The sequence below is a fragment of the Malurus melanocephalus genome, unplaced genomic scaffold (genome assembly GCF_030028575.1).
Source record: "Malurus melanocephalus ecotype Western Australia unplaced genomic scaffold, MMel_1.1 scaffold_305, whole genome shotgun sequence".
Lineage (NCBI taxonomy): Eukaryota > Metazoa > Chordata > Aves > Passeriformes > Maluridae > Malurus > Malurus melanocephalus.
Genome location: NW_026623537.1, coordinates 590,496 through 608,417, shown reverse-complemented (window position 1 = coordinate 608,417; position 17,922 = coordinate 590,496). Strand labels below are relative to the sequence as shown.

The following is a 17,922-nucleotide window of genomic DNA, read 5'->3' as shown; positions in this document are numbered from 1 at the left end:
TTTGTCACTCCTAGTCAGCAAAAGCAYCTCTTCAATGTATGGAGTTCTACCAAGTATTCTACAAGGCTCCAGGCATMACCTGAAATATTAATATGCTCCTTGCCCAGCAGCACTGACCTATATAGTCACAGAGCAAACTGTTCACTGTGGAAGTGTTTGTGCAGTCACATCTGGCCATCTTCAGCTCAAGCTTGGCTGTGTGACCCCTGTTGAGGGGAAGGCASTATCAGTTTATATAGGGAGGCTAGACTGGTTTGGTGGTTTTTGTTGGGTGGGTTTTGGGTTTTTTTTTTGGTAGGAGAGACTGGATTCATGTGTGTCTATACCTGTATTTTACTTTCTCAGAATCATATGTGTAATTCAGATATGTTAAATCTGGTAGAAGGGSAGGGTGGCCTTGAGAAGTGAAGCTGAAGAAAAGCTGGAACTGAGGTGGCTGTAAAACAAAACATGGATATCTTGCTTTGGTAGTGGGTGGCAGGTCTGGTACCATAAGTGAGGCAGTGAAGGAGAAAAGGTGAAACCCTAAACTGTTCAGAAAATAGATAGCTGTCTCTGTGGTGAGAGGTGTATGATCAGTTTTTAGCTCTGGAGTATCTTTTTATAGGCACTGGAGAGTTCTTAAATCTGGGAAACTTTTCTGCCTCATTTCCTTCGAGTGTCTGATGATCTTCCTGATCGAAGGAAGAAAGGATGAGCAACCACAGATGTTTCCCAGAGCATGTGCATTGCTTTCAGGGTTGTCTGGGTTTCAGTTTGAGTTAATTTACTCATGACAAGAGCAAGAAGCTGTGACAGTTTTAAAAACTGGCTATATTTCTTGGACTTTTTGTAGGTTCAGGTAGGAGCCATGCTTTGGTTCTGCCTTATTTTTCATCTGTCATGTTTTTGTGCTGATGTGTGTGAAGGGGATAATAAATGGCAAAAACATTCCAGTTCCAATTAGCTGTTTCTGCACAGTATCAGTTACCTTTACCCAATTCTAGTTAAATTAACCCAAAAGTTGCTTAGATGTAGGCAAATGTTTATCATGATATGATTGATGATTATCATGCCATTTTCAGCAGGAATTATTTGGATGGTTGGGTGATGGGATCAGTTGATTGTAGATGCACAAGGGTAGGGAATTTACGAAAGGAGGAAGGTTTTTTGTGAGTCCGGGTGGACCTTACTTTGATCTTAAAGCACTGAAAATAGGGGGACAGAGAAGGAGTATTCAAAAGCAAACAGGCTACTGACAGCAGGTTTAGTCACTGGGCAGTTGAAGGTTCTGGCACTTAGTATAAATTCAATCTAATTAAAACTAATTAAAAAACCTCACCCCAAGAACCCCCCTTTTTATAACCTTTAGTCTGATATTGTGTATTTATGCAAATTATATCCTCTGTATCAAATGACAATGACATTGTTGCTCTTCAGCATTCCAGAAGTGAATTTATATAGTAAAATGTGCATGGTTTTATAGCTGGCATGTAAATTGGTTTCTTAAATATATTTTTCCATTAATACGAGTTGAATATGTTGCATTTTAATGTATTCTGGGAATACAAAGTTGTTCTCAATTTTGTAGTGAGGAGAATTTCTGAGACTGCATGCAAGTTGTAACATATCCTCACAAAGATTTAAGTTTATAGCCTTTCTCTGAAATGCCTTCAATTATTCTGTGCAGCAGGAAAAGCTTACTCTGGTTACAGAAAGCAGAAATACCCAACTGACCTCTGTCTAAAGAGATTTCCTAGTGACTACCCAGGTTTTGTACTGGGAACAGMTCCTAAACCACTATCAACAGCAAGATGTCTTGTTTGACAGAATAGCTTCAGAGATACCTCCAGTGTTGTCCATTTAGACCTGACACTGCTGTGATCACAGTGATTTACAGAAGGCTTTKCTTTCCTTTGCAGAAACGGAAGGCTTCAAGATCGACACCATGGGCACCTACCATGGAATGACTCTGAAGTCTGTGACGGTGAGTGGAAAGTTTTTGCTTAAATGTTTCATGGACATGATAGTGTGCCTATAAATGTAATAGATTTTTAGAGAGAGAGGTGTCTTGTCCTCCTGGCTTAGGCTCTGGAAGGTCACTTAGGCTGAGTAACAGCATTGGTGAAGTTGTTCTCATGAAAAGACAAAAMGTGTTTTGTTTGATCTGTGTGTTTTAGAGGGCTGTGCTCCAGGGGTTTGTCTGCACTAAAGAAGTGGAGGTGCAGCTGTTTCCTGCTATACTTAACACACCCAGGGTTTTGCTAACCTTAGCAGTGTCTGGGAAGGACATCTTTGATATCAGAAGTGATAAAACTATACTCAGAAAACTGAAGTAATCAAACCAGGTTTTGGAGTATTGCTCTGTTTCCCWCCCTGCATTTAATAAAATAAACTTTTTTGGTGGGGAAGAGTTAGACCTCAGCATTACTGTTGAAGCTTTCTAGCCTGGTGAGATGGACTTCTATTGTATGGCTGTACAATGCTGTCAGTGGGAACTGCAGCATTCACAGATGAGAAAGAGAAACCCTCCAACAGATCCCCTTTTCTTTCTTTGGCCACTGTTTGTCTGCTTTTGTGGAAGTGGGTTGAATGCTCTCAAATAAATGCTGTTTTGATCTGCTGGTAAGTAGGACAGATGCTACAAAACTGCTGTAGTGCCCTCGTTAAGGTTTCTGCCATCTGCATAACGATGTGAATCTGATGAATAGACAGCACTAAACACTCCCCTAAAACCCATGCATTACTTGTAGTCTGCACTGCTCATTTGAACGTAAACAATGTCTTGAGAAGAAATTTCTGAAAATTGAAAAAACATTCAAAGGGTTGGTTTGATAAAAGTTCTTTCCCAACTCTTTCATTCCCAGCTACTCTCAATTTAGGATACTGTAAAAGAAAATGGAAGGGAATATATAAGTAAGGAATCTACTTAATAGTAAATAGTGTCATTTCTAGATGAATTCAGAAATTGATTGGGTGAAGAAAAAAGAGAACCTATGATGTCTGAAGATTTGTTCTTGAATTTTGCACGGATTTTGGGCTGCTTTATGAGGAATCAAACTGTTGTTATATCAAACATAGATTTCTATGGGATATCTGCTTCAAGGGATAGTGACTTGAGATGGGTCGATAGGTTCTGTTTAAATTGCTCTGTGGGGAGGAAAAAGAAAGAAGAAAGAGAAAAGTAGGATTATAATAAAGCAGAAATGTTGAAATGTTTTAAGCTTATCAGTGTAAAATTGGTAAAAGTGAAGGGATTTACAGTAACTAAAAATGATATGGTTTTTTTAAGGTCATAAAAAYAATTAAGGTTTTTTGTTGTATGAATCCTGCCTCATGTATTGAGCATACTGCCTAGAGTTTTGATGTTATTAAACTGTCCTTGTTGGTTTCTTCCATTTAGAAAGAAAATACAACAGATACTAAATTACAAGTAAACCTTTTTTTAACATAAACTAGAATTTTTTAAAGTAAGAATTTAAGAAGTATTGCACGGCTGCAGATAAAGCATCATCTGGTGTCATGAGAAATATTAAAACTCCATCTGTCACTTAGCTTTTGTCTAAGAAAGACCTGGTAAGGGAATTTTGGAGCCTTATTTTCCAGACTRTTAGAAAGGTGCCCTAAATTTTTAGCTCATTCATAAATTTCAGTGACATTGTGGCTTTGTGTTTCACATGGGGGAGAAATAAATCTGTTAATTAKGTTCATCTGTTTTTGTCTAAACTTTGTCATGGTGATGGACCACATAGTTCTAACCCATAATCTCAGATCGTATTTGTGTGTAGAATAGTTAATTTCCTGCCACTTGGCGAGGTTCATATTTTGCTTTTACTCAAGGTTTCTTATGGTTTGTGTTTTTTTTATGCTAGAGAAAATTAGGGAGGAAATGGGAAAGTAATTGCTTCCCCTAGGTATTTAATGGGAAAGTTCTTTATAGTAATTGATTAAATCATAGGAGTATGGAGGATAGCATTGGGATTCATTCCACCTGATGATCTTATCTGCTATCCAATAATGGTATGATCCCTCCATGAACTCATCAAACATTCCAAAGGAATTGGAGTGTTAGGTAGCTCCTGGTTAGAGGTTCTCTTYWAACTTCAGACCTGATTTCCAGAAGRATGCTGACATTTGGAAGCTTCATTTTTACGCCATTGTTCTTGACATGGTGGCTCYTCCATTTTTTCTGTGGTGTTTGCTTCCATTAATGTATTTCTAGAGAGCAGTCAGATTCCCTAAAAAYTCATGCTTCTTACCTGCAGTGTAGAATCATCCATTGTTTGGAGTTGCCACCTGCTTCTCATACAAAATTTGTAAAAGGTTTCTTTGTTTTGTGGTGTATTCCCTTCACTTGCACTCTGCCTTATTGTAATTCTCTGTAATGATTTTTATGAAATGTGCAAAACTTCTGTTTTGTGTTTGTTCTTGCTGAAATGTGAGCTGTCCTAGATGCTTGTTCTTTTTAACAGCAAAACAAAAACTTCTTCATCTTGACTGCTTTCTTTTCATCAGTGATGTTGGAAACTTTCTTAGCATTCAGAATTTGTGCCAGAACAGATGGTGAATGGTGGGCTTTTTCTGAAGTAATGTCAGCTAAAATAACTTGTGCTGCTGGCACTTCTTCCCTGTAACAGGGTTTTTGCTTAATTGGCACACTTTCTCTTAGGAAGAACTGACTTATTTATTGAATTTTTATTGTGAAGGCATGATCTCATTATTCTGGATCTGGAATTGTTTATAGCAAGGCATTTTCCTCAGAGAGTTTCTTTAATTTTTTTTTCCTTTTTTTTTTTTAATACCTGTGGCACCTTCTATTTGCCTGGATTGATGATGTTTTGGAAAATTAGTCAGTGGTAGCTCTTGCTGTCTGGTTTTCCAGCAGTTCATGTAGCAAATTGTCCAGCACGACTTTTCAAAACCCCCAKTCTCCCTGCAGGCTTCACTTCCCAGCATCATCCCCTGCATAACATCATAATTTGTGGTTTTTACCTAGGAAGGTTTGCTGTTTGAGGTGGGGCAATCTTTGGGAGATAAGTGTGTTTGTATTTCTGTACCACGCAGGGTGTGAGGTATTGCTGAGGGAGGATCTTAAACTGATACTCTGAGCATATTCTTTGTTACTTGTAGAAATTGGGGCATTGGCCAATTGCTATTCTAAAGGGAAATRTTATCTTGGAGCCTAGGCCAGTGTCATCTAGTGGAAGCCTAGAAGGTGGGTCTCACCTTTTATGTATAATAAATTGAATTTTGGACTATTTGTATCTGTAAGTAGAATATGTGAAACAGCCTTTAGCTGTAAGCTTGAGATGTAAAGATCGGAACAGACTGGTTATCTGCACCCAGGGCAGGAGAGGGAGGAGTTGCATGTTCTGTGAGAACCTGATAAAGTTGGCTGTGGGTTCTGAACTCTTCTGAGCTTGGGGCATGCTTTGTATTGACTGTGAGCACGTGCAAATRATATTGGGTTATCCATGACAACAATAGTCATGGTGATGCTGGTTTTACTCATCTTGGTGCTTCATTTTCTTGAGTTCTCGCGGCTTTAATATGAAAGAAAGGAATAGCATGAAAGCCTGGGGGGTGATTTGCTCTGAGTTCTGAGAGSCCTGGCTAGTCAGGAGCTGTGATTCAGGGCGCTGTGAACTTGTGTTCAAGTGAACAAGAACTACATTGCACTGCAGTAAGCCCTTGTAGAAATTATTTTGTTGTCTCTCCTAATTGCTGGAAAGCTCTCCTGTTTTCTGCTGGGGTTTCTTTCAGCATTCAGGGCTGCTGAAGCTTGGGAGCTTCCTTTGTCTTTGGTTTTTGCTGCTGGTAATGGAATCTGTCATTGATAATCTGCACTCATAAGCAGCCAGAGCTGCTGTTGGCATTTCTTTCTCCTCCTGTTCAATAAACAGGCAGATACAGAACTCTTGTAGGGATGGAGCTGGTGGCCTTCCCAGACAGTGTGGAGCTACACCTGCATCATCAGTGTAGTCATTGAGGGCTTCAGTGGAGGCACTTCACTTAAAACAAACTCAAATGCACATTTCTGTGCTCTATTCAAACTTTGTAAATAAGAAATTCTGTGTAAATTGTAAGTGCTTCTGAGTTCAATGATGTTTTTCCTTCAGACTGACAAAAGTAACTTTTTCTATTGTACGCTGCCAGGCTTTACAGCAATCTCTGGGTAAAAGTACCCTCAGCAAACATACGAGAATATCAATAATTAAAGCAAATGCATTACATTTCAGTTGCAACAAATACATTTCATAGTCCCAACAGAAAACAACTAATTAAAAAGGAGTCCTTATGTAAGCCACAGTTACAAGCAGGTGTAATTTCAGAACAATTGAAGACTTGTTCTGCACCCCTAAGGTCAGCAGTRTTTTTCATCAGTTTATGGTCAGTATCAGATTTGGGGCATTATTTAATCAAAGGGTGTTACTGTTATTGCCCTCAGAATTTTTTGAGTTTGATATAAGCTCTATATTTTTTTTTAACTTAGACAATCCATTTAACCACCTCTGGCATATTTTCAAAGCARTAGTGTGCAGTACAATGAAGGGAATTGCATCCACTTTACAGATTGGGCCAGTGGAAAGGAAGCAGTTGGGGCAGAAGCAATCAACATGGTGTGTGCATGGATTTTATATAAAAGACTTAAGATAATTGACATCTACTTCTGTGTGAGTAGGTAAATCAACAGGATCTTAAAACTGATTGTGAGGAATTAAGATTGTGATTCAGTGCCAAAACTCAAAATGACTTTACAGAAGCATATGGCGGAGTTGATGTTGTCTCTCAGTGTTCAGATAAATAGCACTTAACTTTAAAAAGGAAATAAAAACTTAATACCTCTTTAATATTGGAGATGGAAGAGAAGTACCTACTTATCCACATCACCAGTTTTCTGTGTCATGTCCTAATCTCATTAAAATGTTGAAGGACAGTGGGATTGAGGGAGGAATCAGCAAAACAATGAACTCTTTGAAATGTTTGAAACAGGCTCTGAAGTTCAGCATAATTTTCATGCAGCCTGTGCATAAGCTGGTCATTATTCCCAATGGGAATTATTCCCAGCCTGCCCACACCCCCACTTYCCTCTGCAGGCTGAGCAGCATTCTGTGAATTCTCTGTGTGCATCCTATTCAGTTTTTAACCAGCAAGAGGTGGTGTGGAAAACTGTAATAATATAGAATCATAAAGTTAGATTTGCATGGAGGGCAGATTTTTTTAGAAGTTTTTCATTGATTATACTGGAGGAGGTAGAGACTTCTTTTTATTAGGTTTGTAAATGATTTTGCACCTTAAGTATACTTACCTGTGACTAATTCAGACATGCCCATGAGGCCCTTGGTCCACGAGGGTTAAGGGCTAGGATGTGRCCATGAACTCAAAAAGCCCTTGAGCTGTAGAAATGGATGTTTCTCCAGAACAGTCTGCCAGCAGCCTTACACTGCTCTGGGGTAGCAGACAGGAAGGCTTTTTGTATCTGTATTACTCTAATGAGAGTGGGTGAAAAGCAACCAAGTTTCCTAAGAACTATGGCTGTATTTTATATTTAAGGCTCACACAACAGTTTCAGTAGTTGGCATTTCATTGCCTCAGTCGTGTTTCAAATATTAAATTGCTTTCCCTTAAAGAGTTTTAGTAAATAGTAAAGCTGATAGAAACCAAGAAAAATCACATACAAATGCTGCTTTCAAGAAGAAGTGTTAGGTTGAACAATGGTGCACTCGTTTTCTTTGGGATTGTAAATCGTGTACATCTGTGCCAAGATATCTGGCTGTTGTACTGCATTACACAATAGAACTGCCTGTTTTGTTCCCCATAATAGGTTTTCTTTTATTTTGAGACTAAGAACTGCAAATTCGAGAGAAGCTGGGGATGTTGTATAACCAGGCATGCCTCAGGAAGTTGGGCACTGCTGTGTGGCACCAGTGAGCTGCTGAACAAGAGGGAGCAGGACCTGGAGCCGTGGAGCTTTGCTGCCGAATGAGCGTGCCTGGAGTCACTGCTGCGTGGAAAAGGGGATTGTGGCAGTGCTGAGTGTGCTCGTGGCACGGCTGGCAGGGCCTTGAGTGCTTTGAGTGGAGCAGTGCCAKATGTGAGAGCCCAAAGCATTGCTGAGTGGACATCCAGTTAGAGCTTTACACATCCAGTGCTTTACTGAAAGAGGCKTGAGAGGCTCAGACATGCTTGGTGTGAGTTCTGAGCTGACTTGCTGGACCTGTCTGCATCTCACGCTGAATGACAGCAGTGGATTTGCTAGGCCTGGGGGTATCCCCTGAGAAACTCAGCTGCCATGTACACTGTGCACGAGGACTGGCATCCTTTATGAACCTTTCAGGTGTCACTCTCATTTGGAAACATGACCCCAAATGAAACTGYTTAGGAAACTTCATTTGTATTCTTTAGATTGGATAACCGCTTTTACTTGAATCCTGTATAGGGTTCTGCTTAGATTCATTTGTGTTTGGCAGGTCTTTGGGTCTGTGTGTAATGAAGTTTTCTAGGGTGTTGCTCAATGTTACCAGCTGAACCTGAGCTACAGATTTTTTATACTTTGGCCTAATGGTTTTGAACAATCAGACCTCATGCACTGCACAAGCTGATGTTAAACAATGGTGTCAACACTTTTCCCTCTGCAAATTATCTCCAAACATCTAATGAATGTCTTAACAGCTGCATCTTCACCTGACATTTCTGGGGAAAGAACAGCTCTGCTGTTGTGTAGGGTTGTAATTTATTCTCAGCTATTGAAGGTGTTGTAAAGGTTATGCAGACCCTGTAGAAATGAGCATGTGTCAGATGGGGCATCAGAAAATAATTCACTTCAGTATACCTTCTTCTCCCTGCCAGTTTTGGGTTGCCATCCTTTTGTCTTAGAATAACAATTTTAACAAAATTTTGAAGGTTTCTAGCACACTTTGCAATTCATGGTACAGTAACTAAATCAAAATTACAATTTAAGTGTGTAATGATCATCTGAGTAGTTTATRTAACTAATGTGAGATAACTGAGTCAAGTTTTCGTTCTCTGTTCAGTTTTTGAGGCTATACATTGTCTTTAAGCCCTGTGACACTTTACTACTTAGTTGTTTGCTTGTAACAGTCAGAATTCATTATTTGTGCAAACAAGTTTTCTGCTTGGACTACTTGCTTCTATCTAATTTAGAAAAAGGAATGACTGTGATACTGAGCTGGGGAAGTAGGATAGATTGTTACCCTGGCAATATCCATAGGAACTGCCTCAGAGCCCAGGCTYATGTACATCTCACTCATGCCATTTACTAGGACTTACTTAAGCCAGAGCAAACTCTCCTTTATGATTTGTTTATTTTTTAAACTCTGTGCTTAGTCTTTATTGTTCCCTCTTTGAACATACTTAAGGGCTGTTGTTTCAATTTGTGAACTTGGTTCTGGTGTTGCTCTCTTAAAGGTTCACTTCCTTTCCTCCTCCTTTTAGTTGTGGGTTTATTTTGTTGTTCAGTTGGGGATTTTTTCCCTTCTGTTGAATTCTTYCAGGGTGTGGCTGGGAGTGTGTGAATCCAGCCAGAGGGTATCTCAGTGTGGCAGAGTTTGTTCAYAGGTGTGCAGTTTTTACAGCAATGTGGTGTGGCCAGGTGTTCTTTGTTCTCCAGTCAGAATAAGGAAGGCAAAGAAAGTGTATTCAAAGCACAGTAAACCTGTGGATCTTGGAACTGAGGCAGAGCTTTGGAGGAAAATGGGGATTAAATGCTGAGGAAAGAGCCCTGGTTGTTAGTGTTTTGGGGCATGGATTAGAAGAGATGTCATTGCACTATCTGGAAATAGTGCCCAACATAACTAATGACAGAATCCAGTTAGAATAGCAAAATAGGACTTATTTTTAAGCTTTTTTTGCAGTTTCTTCTTGCACCATTTAAGAAGGTAATTGATTAAGACTGACYATATTTAGGTCTTTAACTTTATGAGGTTTTAGTGTTCCATCTAAATCCCGGTGTTAATCTGTCTGTGTATTTTATGCAGCCACACACTGTTGCTGTTGAATCAGCATCCTCATTTTTAGGATGTCTTTAGGCAAAGTCCTGATTTGCTCGGGTTTGCTGCTGGTTCTGGATAGCAGTGTGTTCAGCACAGGCTTTCTCRTTAGGTAAATGACTGTAAAGGCCATATAATGATCTGTGCATGATCTCAGCTGGCATTTGGGCAGCGCTGCTCATCCCTCCTGGAATATACCTGTGAGTGTGAGCTGCTCAGCCACCATCTGGAGCTGTGTTTGTGTTTGTGCTGAGCAATCTGCTGGTGCTGACACCACTCCCTGCTCTGCAAGGGCGAGGGATGGCTCTGTGCTCATCTCCAGCTCAGCTGAGCTCAGGGAGCTAAGGGGAGACGTGTGGGTGTGAAAGTGCATGTGGGCAGACACTGAATGGTGCATTGCTTCGTTTAATTCTCATTCACCACTTCCTCTGTTGCCCCTCTTTGTTCCCAAAAGGCACTGGAGATTTTTGGTTTGGGACTTTTCTAAGTCACATGAACCTCATACATGCAGAACTTAGCACTGAAGACAGTAATCTGGTACAAATAAATCTGGTTCCCTGCCTTTGTGAGTCAGTAAATGCATAGCCTGAATATAAATTTCTTTGAGAGACAACTATCCTGATTTTCTTTTAAAATGTAAAAAGCTCATCTTGGATCTATGCATCTGTAGTACCTAACTATTTTAAATAGTGAAGGTTTGTCCAAAGTATTTAAAATGTCAAATTTATCTATGGCAGTTGGTAAATTGAAGGAATGTATAAATAACTTTGAGAACAGCTGTGGCTTTTTACAAATACATCATTTAATTAGCTGGCCTATAAAACTGTTGGTTAGACTTAATACAACATGAATATTAACAAAGCACCTTTTTATTTCACTTTATATTRCCATTGCATTTGGCATGTTAAGGTTTAGGAGGTTCAACTATTCAGTTGGTTTGCTGCCTTAAGATACCTAGGATATATTTTTGGAATTTAAATCTCTTCCTTTTTGGCTCTCCATCAAGGTATGTGAGTAAGTTTGAGCATGAGAAACAGATATGCTTTTAAAATGCAGTTCAAGTGCAAAGCAAAACTTGGTGTGACTAAGCAAAGTGATGCAGTAATGTGATAAGTTTCCTTATAGTTAACTGTCAGCCTAGTGGCTGTAAATTCATAGTACTTTAAATTTAGAATATTGTTTAAAAGTCAAAAAAATCAGGTGTTTTGTCTGTATAATCACCTGAGCCTCTCCTCCTCTAAGTCAGGTGTGTGTCTCCTCATGCCCTCCCTTGATCTGGAGAGAAGTGCAGCTGCTGAGTTACAGATGTGTCATTTYGGGTGGCTTGATGCTGCTGTTTTGAGGAGACACAGAAAAAGCACTGCCTGCCTTTCACTCCCTGGGAGCAGTAATTCCAGGGTTTAATTTCCCTGGCCAGCAATTTTCATACAAGTTGACAAAGGCAATAAGTTTTCTCCAGGTTTTATTGAAATTGGGAAGTAGTTTTGAACCCTACTGTGGGAGAAGGGAGAGAATGTTACTGAAGCAGACTGAAGAGCTCTGTTCCTGAGGTAGGGAAAAAAACAACTTTTAAAAAATCTTTTTGCTTTGGATATGGAGACTTGAGGGTCCATTATCCATCAGCCCTACTTMCCAGTTACCTTTGGAGCAGTTGCAATAAATCAGGCAAACAGATTTACATATAATGGAAATAAAAATGGAATACAGTGGTCATTAAAGCAGGTAACCTGCCTGATTAGTTGTGTTTTATCATGATTGCTAATTAAAACAAGAGACTTGTGGATAGAGAGGCCTTTTTAATGCCTTGAGCCAGATATTTTGTAGCTAATAATAGATACAATATAACACACACGATATGTGCAGCTACCTCATTGGTTTATAAAAGTAWTTCTGTTTTAGGGCATCTGATGTTCTGTGCTGCAGCAAACAATGATTTTTATAGTAGGTTTCACATGTATAATTATATCTGACAAATTATGTCAAGGAAAAGCTTCCAAAAATATCTGGACATGAACAGCAGGTGAAGTGCAGATTAAAGTAGTAAAATACATATTAAAATCCTAAATGGATCATAATGCTGTCTTAGAGATTCAAATCTAGAAGGACTCTGAACTGCCTGTGTAATGTTACATCTTTTAAAGAGTAGGTTTATAGCTGGCTAAGATTTCATAGGTGAACTTTTAACATGTAAACCAACTTCCTTGTTCAAAGCTGARCTCCTTTGAAAACTGTGTTTACTTGTTTGCTGCAGTTCCCATTCAGAATAATGAAAGCSCCTCGTCAGGCAGTTTGCTCACCTAAGGTGAGCTAAATATTTAATCAGGGTGGCTTGCATATGTGTGTTATTGTACTGCACAACAAAACCACAGATCCAATATGTCTCTTATATTCCTTCCCCTGGCAGGGCTCAGCCAGACTCTTAATGTCCTTTTATTTTCTTCTCTGGAAAGCTGCCTGCACTTGGCTTATAATACCAAACACTGTGAATTGTAATCCTTTCAAATACGAACAGGGGTATTAGATAATTTTAAAGAATGAGTACCATAACAGTAATCCATATGCAGGGAACATTTTATAGATGGAAATTTGTGGTACACAGAAAATATTTTCAGCCATTATTTTATTACTCCTTTCTATGGAGCTCAGAGGAATAGAATATAAAAGGTAATAAGTACTCAACATCCTCCAGGTTAAGATCCAGAATGGATGAAATTTAAACACTGGGAGAGTGTTACTAGTATTGTAATATTTGTGAAAGTTCTCAGTTATGAATAAGAATCATACCTTTAAGGAAATAATGTAACTTTTTCTGATGCCTCTCCTAAATGGAATGGAAGTGATTGATAAACCTGACATTTAATCTTTGGCATGCTTCAGGGAGTTTCTGCYTTATGTTCAGTAAAGTAGTGTTTCTTTAGTGAAGTAATATTTAAACTATGGTAAAATGCCTAGAAATATACTGGTACTTCAGAAATGTGGCATGACTGAAGAGTGCTCACCATTTACGATTTTTTCTTCCTCCTCTTTTCTTTTTTTTCCTCCTTTAAACAAAAGACTGACTTTGGCTCAAGTAGGCTTGGCCAGTTTCCTCTCCCACCACATTCCCCAGAAGGCAGCTAAATTAATTCTGTCCATAAGAAGATTAAAAGCTGATGGGATGGGCAGATGTTTTATTTTCTCARGGGTGAAGGAAGTAGCATGAGCTTCTCTGGCAAGTCTGAAGATAAAGGTGGTGGGAGGGAATGTTTTGCTTCTAGTTAAATTGCAGAAAGGCATTTATACCTTCCTGTAACATATTTCATGTGCTCTTTGACATGATCTTGATGGAGAAATAAAGATGTGTCCTGGGTTTATGTATTAGTAGTTAATTTACTCCAACACTGATTTGTAGTGAATCTATTATGCTTCAGGGTAAATTTAGATGCTACTGTGAATTTTATTTTGCTTTTTAAATCTTTCGTTTTCCCTGCATAATGTTTAAGCTCAGAACTTTCCTGTATCATTTACATCTTGGTTCATWTTAGTTAGTTTAGTTAATTTTCAGYTCTTTYGCTGAATATTCTGATATTTTTCCTTTCTGTTGATAAAGCTCTGGCTGCAGTCTGGCTTACTCCTTATAACCAAGCTGCTGTAGGAGAAACTCGTGGTGGACCCTGTGTGCTTTGTGGCAGAATCCACAGGCATTCTCCACCTGGAATAAACTGATTTTTAGCCCCTGAAGCCTCCAGCCTGGGGCTGACCTGGGAGCTGTTTAATAATTTCAGTTTACAAGTTACCTGCCTTTCTCAGTATTGGATCCTCCTGGATTCCAGGCTTGTTAAGGGATTTTGTGACAAATAAATAGGTTTCTGAAGGTGCCTTTGTGCTCACACAAAAGGCAATCAAAGAATSGTGGCTGTGTAAAGCTTTGGGGTGAAAAAAAGCCCTCCCTGTGTCTGAAACATGACCTTKGTTCTTCCTGGTAGCCCTGGAATCTCTCTCAGTGCCCTCCAGCGCCTCAAAGTTCTGGTGGAACTTCCAGATTTCTCTTGTAGCTCCTGAGCTCCCCAARCTGGGGCTTGTTTCAAAGGGTTAAAATCTTAATTTTTTTTTCATTTATAATTAAACACATCAGGTCTTTCCAGGGTGAAGCTGTTGCCACCTGAGCATGRCTGAGAGTCATTAGGAAGTTGAGAGCCTTCAATAATTGTCTGGGTTTTCCCATTAATGCAAGTGCTTCCTAGTTCTGCCACTCACAAATAACSTTTTCTCCCTAATACAATGGATGATGCAATCTAAAATGGCAATATACAAGTATTCCTTAAGGCTATATCTAGATCAAGGCACTCAAGCAAATTAAAGCAAATTACCAAARTGTACAACATCAACATTCATAAGTTATAATGCATTAAATTGCCATTGGCTGGTGATGTCTTTAGGAATAAAATTAATTTAGTGAGCTGTATGTAGTCTAATTTCCTCGGTTTACAGTGAGTGAAGGCCAATTTACTCCTGCATTGGAAAACTCATGTGGGAATTCAATGCATTTAAATTAATGTGTTTTGACTTCTCACCTTTCCCCGAATCTTGATAAACCTGGAGATCATTGTTAGCCCATTAAGTTTGGGAGCAGCTTCCCCAGATGTGATTCCTGCTCCTCTTGTTGCTGAAGTGCCATTTCTTAGTGCTGTGTGGAGCTCGCTGCTGGCTCCCATGGGATTACAGATGTGATCTGTACCAGAGCCACAAATAAAATTAAACTGCTGCTCTTCACTCCAGGGACTAATGGCTGGATTATATAGAGCCACAATAGTATTTATTGACTAACCTGCAAAGGCTGTGTTTTCCAGAATGCACAGTTCAGGTTCCTCTGGAGCTCATCCAGCAGTAAATTCAGTACCTTTTAAAATTTTCATAATGCACTTGTTCTGTGTATATATTAAAAAAAAAAAAAAAAGTTAAACATTGTAGAGGTATTTTTAACTTTTGGTTTTATTTTGGTTGGCAAGCACAAGGGTAATTTGTTTTGCTCTCAGTTTTATGTTTGGGATGTTTAAGTTGAGAAAGGAATAGGAAATTAAATTGCTGTGGATGCTTAATAGACTGTTTATTTTAGGGCATAGTCACTGCTTTCACACTTTACTTCAATTGTCATTACAAAAGAAAAAAACACTCATTTCCAGTACTTAAACTGATGAATTGAAGCCTACCATTTAAAAATTGTCCACTTACTTACATAAGCTGCTTAGAGCAGAATATTTTCTCTTTTAAGTGCTTGTTCTGCCTGTGTATTGCCCCTGAAATATGACTTTTGTGGGTTTTACATCTTTATTTCCCTTTTAATAGAAAGAGATGTACTGTGTAACACTTACTGAAGTGTCACAACTTATAAAGTTTGTAATTACTGTCCATTATTCTAAAGGGTTTTTACTGAGTTTTAAAAATATTTTTTATTTAATATAGTAAGCAGCAGCGCAGTAAATGTGCTGATAATTTCTGCTCCCATACTGCATATGTGGAGGATGGTACAGTCCTAGATTACAACATCCCCATAGTTGAACCTGTGTAGGGGAATTTCTGTGTTCTGACCTTATATTTTTCAGTAAATGAGGAAACTTGGGCAATATTTCTGTGACTTGTTGGCTAAATTTTGCCAACTGTTTAGGGAGGGAGTATTGGTAATAATAGTTCCTAACCAACATTTATTTATACTTACTGTATTTTTTGAAACGAGTCAGTTTGATTTTTGTCTAATATCATCTGATAAGCAAGGAGTTGGTCTGCAGTATATGACCAAGTCTCTGAAGGACTAAAACCTGCTAGTAAGCTTTGAAAATGTTGTATAGAAAATTCAGAATCTGTAGTTTGATATTTATTAGAAGCAGGCAGGTTTGTATCGTCTCTTCTGAAGGGACTCTTAAAAATGAGTTTTAGGCAGTGTTTACTTGTTTTAAAGCACTAGTAACAAATTTCTCTGAGAGTGAATGTTTAATGTGTTTTTGAGGTGTTTGGGTGAGGAGGGAGATAGCAACGTGCAATATGAAAAACTAAACATTTTCTAAAGAACCCCTGTAACAAAGACTTACTTCTAGTGGGTTACAACATCTCTCTGATAACTTCAGAAAACCTCTAGCTGTGGAGCTGTAAAAGGAAGACAGGACAACAAAAAAAGAAGGCTTTATTGACAGCTGAAAAAATAATCCCATTTTTTTTACTTCCCAAAAGCCAGGGACAAACACATTCTTGTCTGTATTGGCCACTGAAACAAATGAGATGCCAAATGTTTTAGTTGGCTATGGTGGGAGGCTGCCTTTTTTTTTTTTTCTATGGCAACACATCTCATTGTCATCATTTTTCACTCAAAGTAACTGACAAAGCCAGTGTGAAATATGTTCAGCAAATATGCAAAGCTATTTTTGTCCAAGTCTTAAAGTGTCACCAAAAAAAAGGAAATTGTCCAGCATCTTGGGATACACAGCTGAGTGTGATGAGCAGTGTGAAAGGCCAGGTGAACCGAATGAGGCTCAGCAAAGTTCTCCAGTGAGACCCCACCTGCAGGGCTGCACCCAGCTCTGGAGCCCTGAGCACACAGCACGGACCTGTTGGAGCAGGGACAGAGCAGGAATGCCCAAAGGACTGGAGCTCCTCTGCTGCAAGGACAGGCTGAGAGCTGGGGATGTTCAGCCTGGAGAGGAGAAGGCTTTGGGCAAACCCCATTGCAGCCTTGCAGTGCTCAGAGGGGAMTTAGGAAAAAGAAGAGGGTGGCTTTTGACAAGGGCAGATGGTGATAGGACAAGGGAGAACTGTTTAAACTAAGAGGCAAGACAGATTAAATGTCAGGAAGGAATTCTTTCCTCTGAGGGTGGTGAGGCACTGGAACAGATTGCTCAGAGAAACCATGGAAGAAATGTCCATCCTTTCAGAGCATGAGCATTGCCCAACTGCAATTTATCTTAAATTTAACCTGTTCAGAGAAACCATGGAAGAAGTGTCCATCCTTTCCGAGTGTGATCATTGCCCAACTGCAATTACCTTAAATTTAACCTGGAYCATAGCTATGTGTGCTGAAATGGAATGGCTGCACTTGGAACTGGGGCAGAAGAATTTTGCTATGTCCTAGCCAGGATATGTCAGCATGGACTGCTTGCTGCAGTTCCATTGTTGTGAGAAGAAAAACAACACTTAATGTTCCTGATCATCTGATTTGTCATGAACCTCCCAGGATTTATCTGTTCTRTGAGTAAATCAGGGTCTTATGAATTCAAGTATCACATTAGTGCTGTAAGTGCTAAATCATAAGTCCAAGAGAMTATTGATAAGAAATGGGGGCAAAAMCCCACTGTTTATTCCATGTGAAATATTTTACACCAAAAAAAAAAATTAACACAAGATTCATAGGTGCTTTTTTTCTTACAGAATTGGAAGAGGTAAAATATTAATGCTTGACTGGTTGTCATAAGAAGTCTCACAGGCAAAAACAAAGTAGCATTTCTTAAAACTCTCAATTTATGGAATGGGTGCAGAAGATACTACTTAACAGAAGTGTGTTCATGGGTGTAAAGGTTTTTAATGAATTGGARGATGGGCAGGGAAGAAATGTAATTGTGTACTTCATTCTAGTTTTTCCATTCCGCTCTGCTAGCATGAAATTTGGACAATAAATCATTCCAACTGCTTAACTTCTGCTAGTAGAGAATATGGAAATGGTTGAAGGGAAAAAAGAATTAAAATGGTTGAGGGACCCAGGCAGTGTACTTCTTAATGATGAGGACAGCATTATATTTCATAAAGGCTTAAAGCCTCCAAATTATTGTCACAAGGCTGTCATTCCTTTATTAACATTAATGAAAGCTGGATATCTGAGGCTGTTTGCAGCATCCATTTCTCAGCTGAATTTTGGTTAGAAAGAAAATCATACCTTTGATGGATGTAGCAAACAAACTAGTTTGTTTTT

At 39.0% G+C, this 17,922-nt stretch overlaps 1 protein-coding gene across 1 annotated transcript in view; it reads left to right on the top strand.

Moving 5' to 3' along the window:
* CDC73 (cell division cycle 73) overlaps nucleotides 1-17,922 on the top strand; it is a 102,494-nt gene that overhangs the window by 29,173 nt on the left and 55,399 nt on the right. The window contains exon 10 of the mRNA XM_057377192.1: nucleotides 1,902-1,966. Coding sequence (XP_057233175.1) covers nucleotides 1,902-1,966 — 65 coding nt within the window. The remainder of the gene's footprint in view (nucleotides 1-1,901; nucleotides 1,967-17,922) is intronic.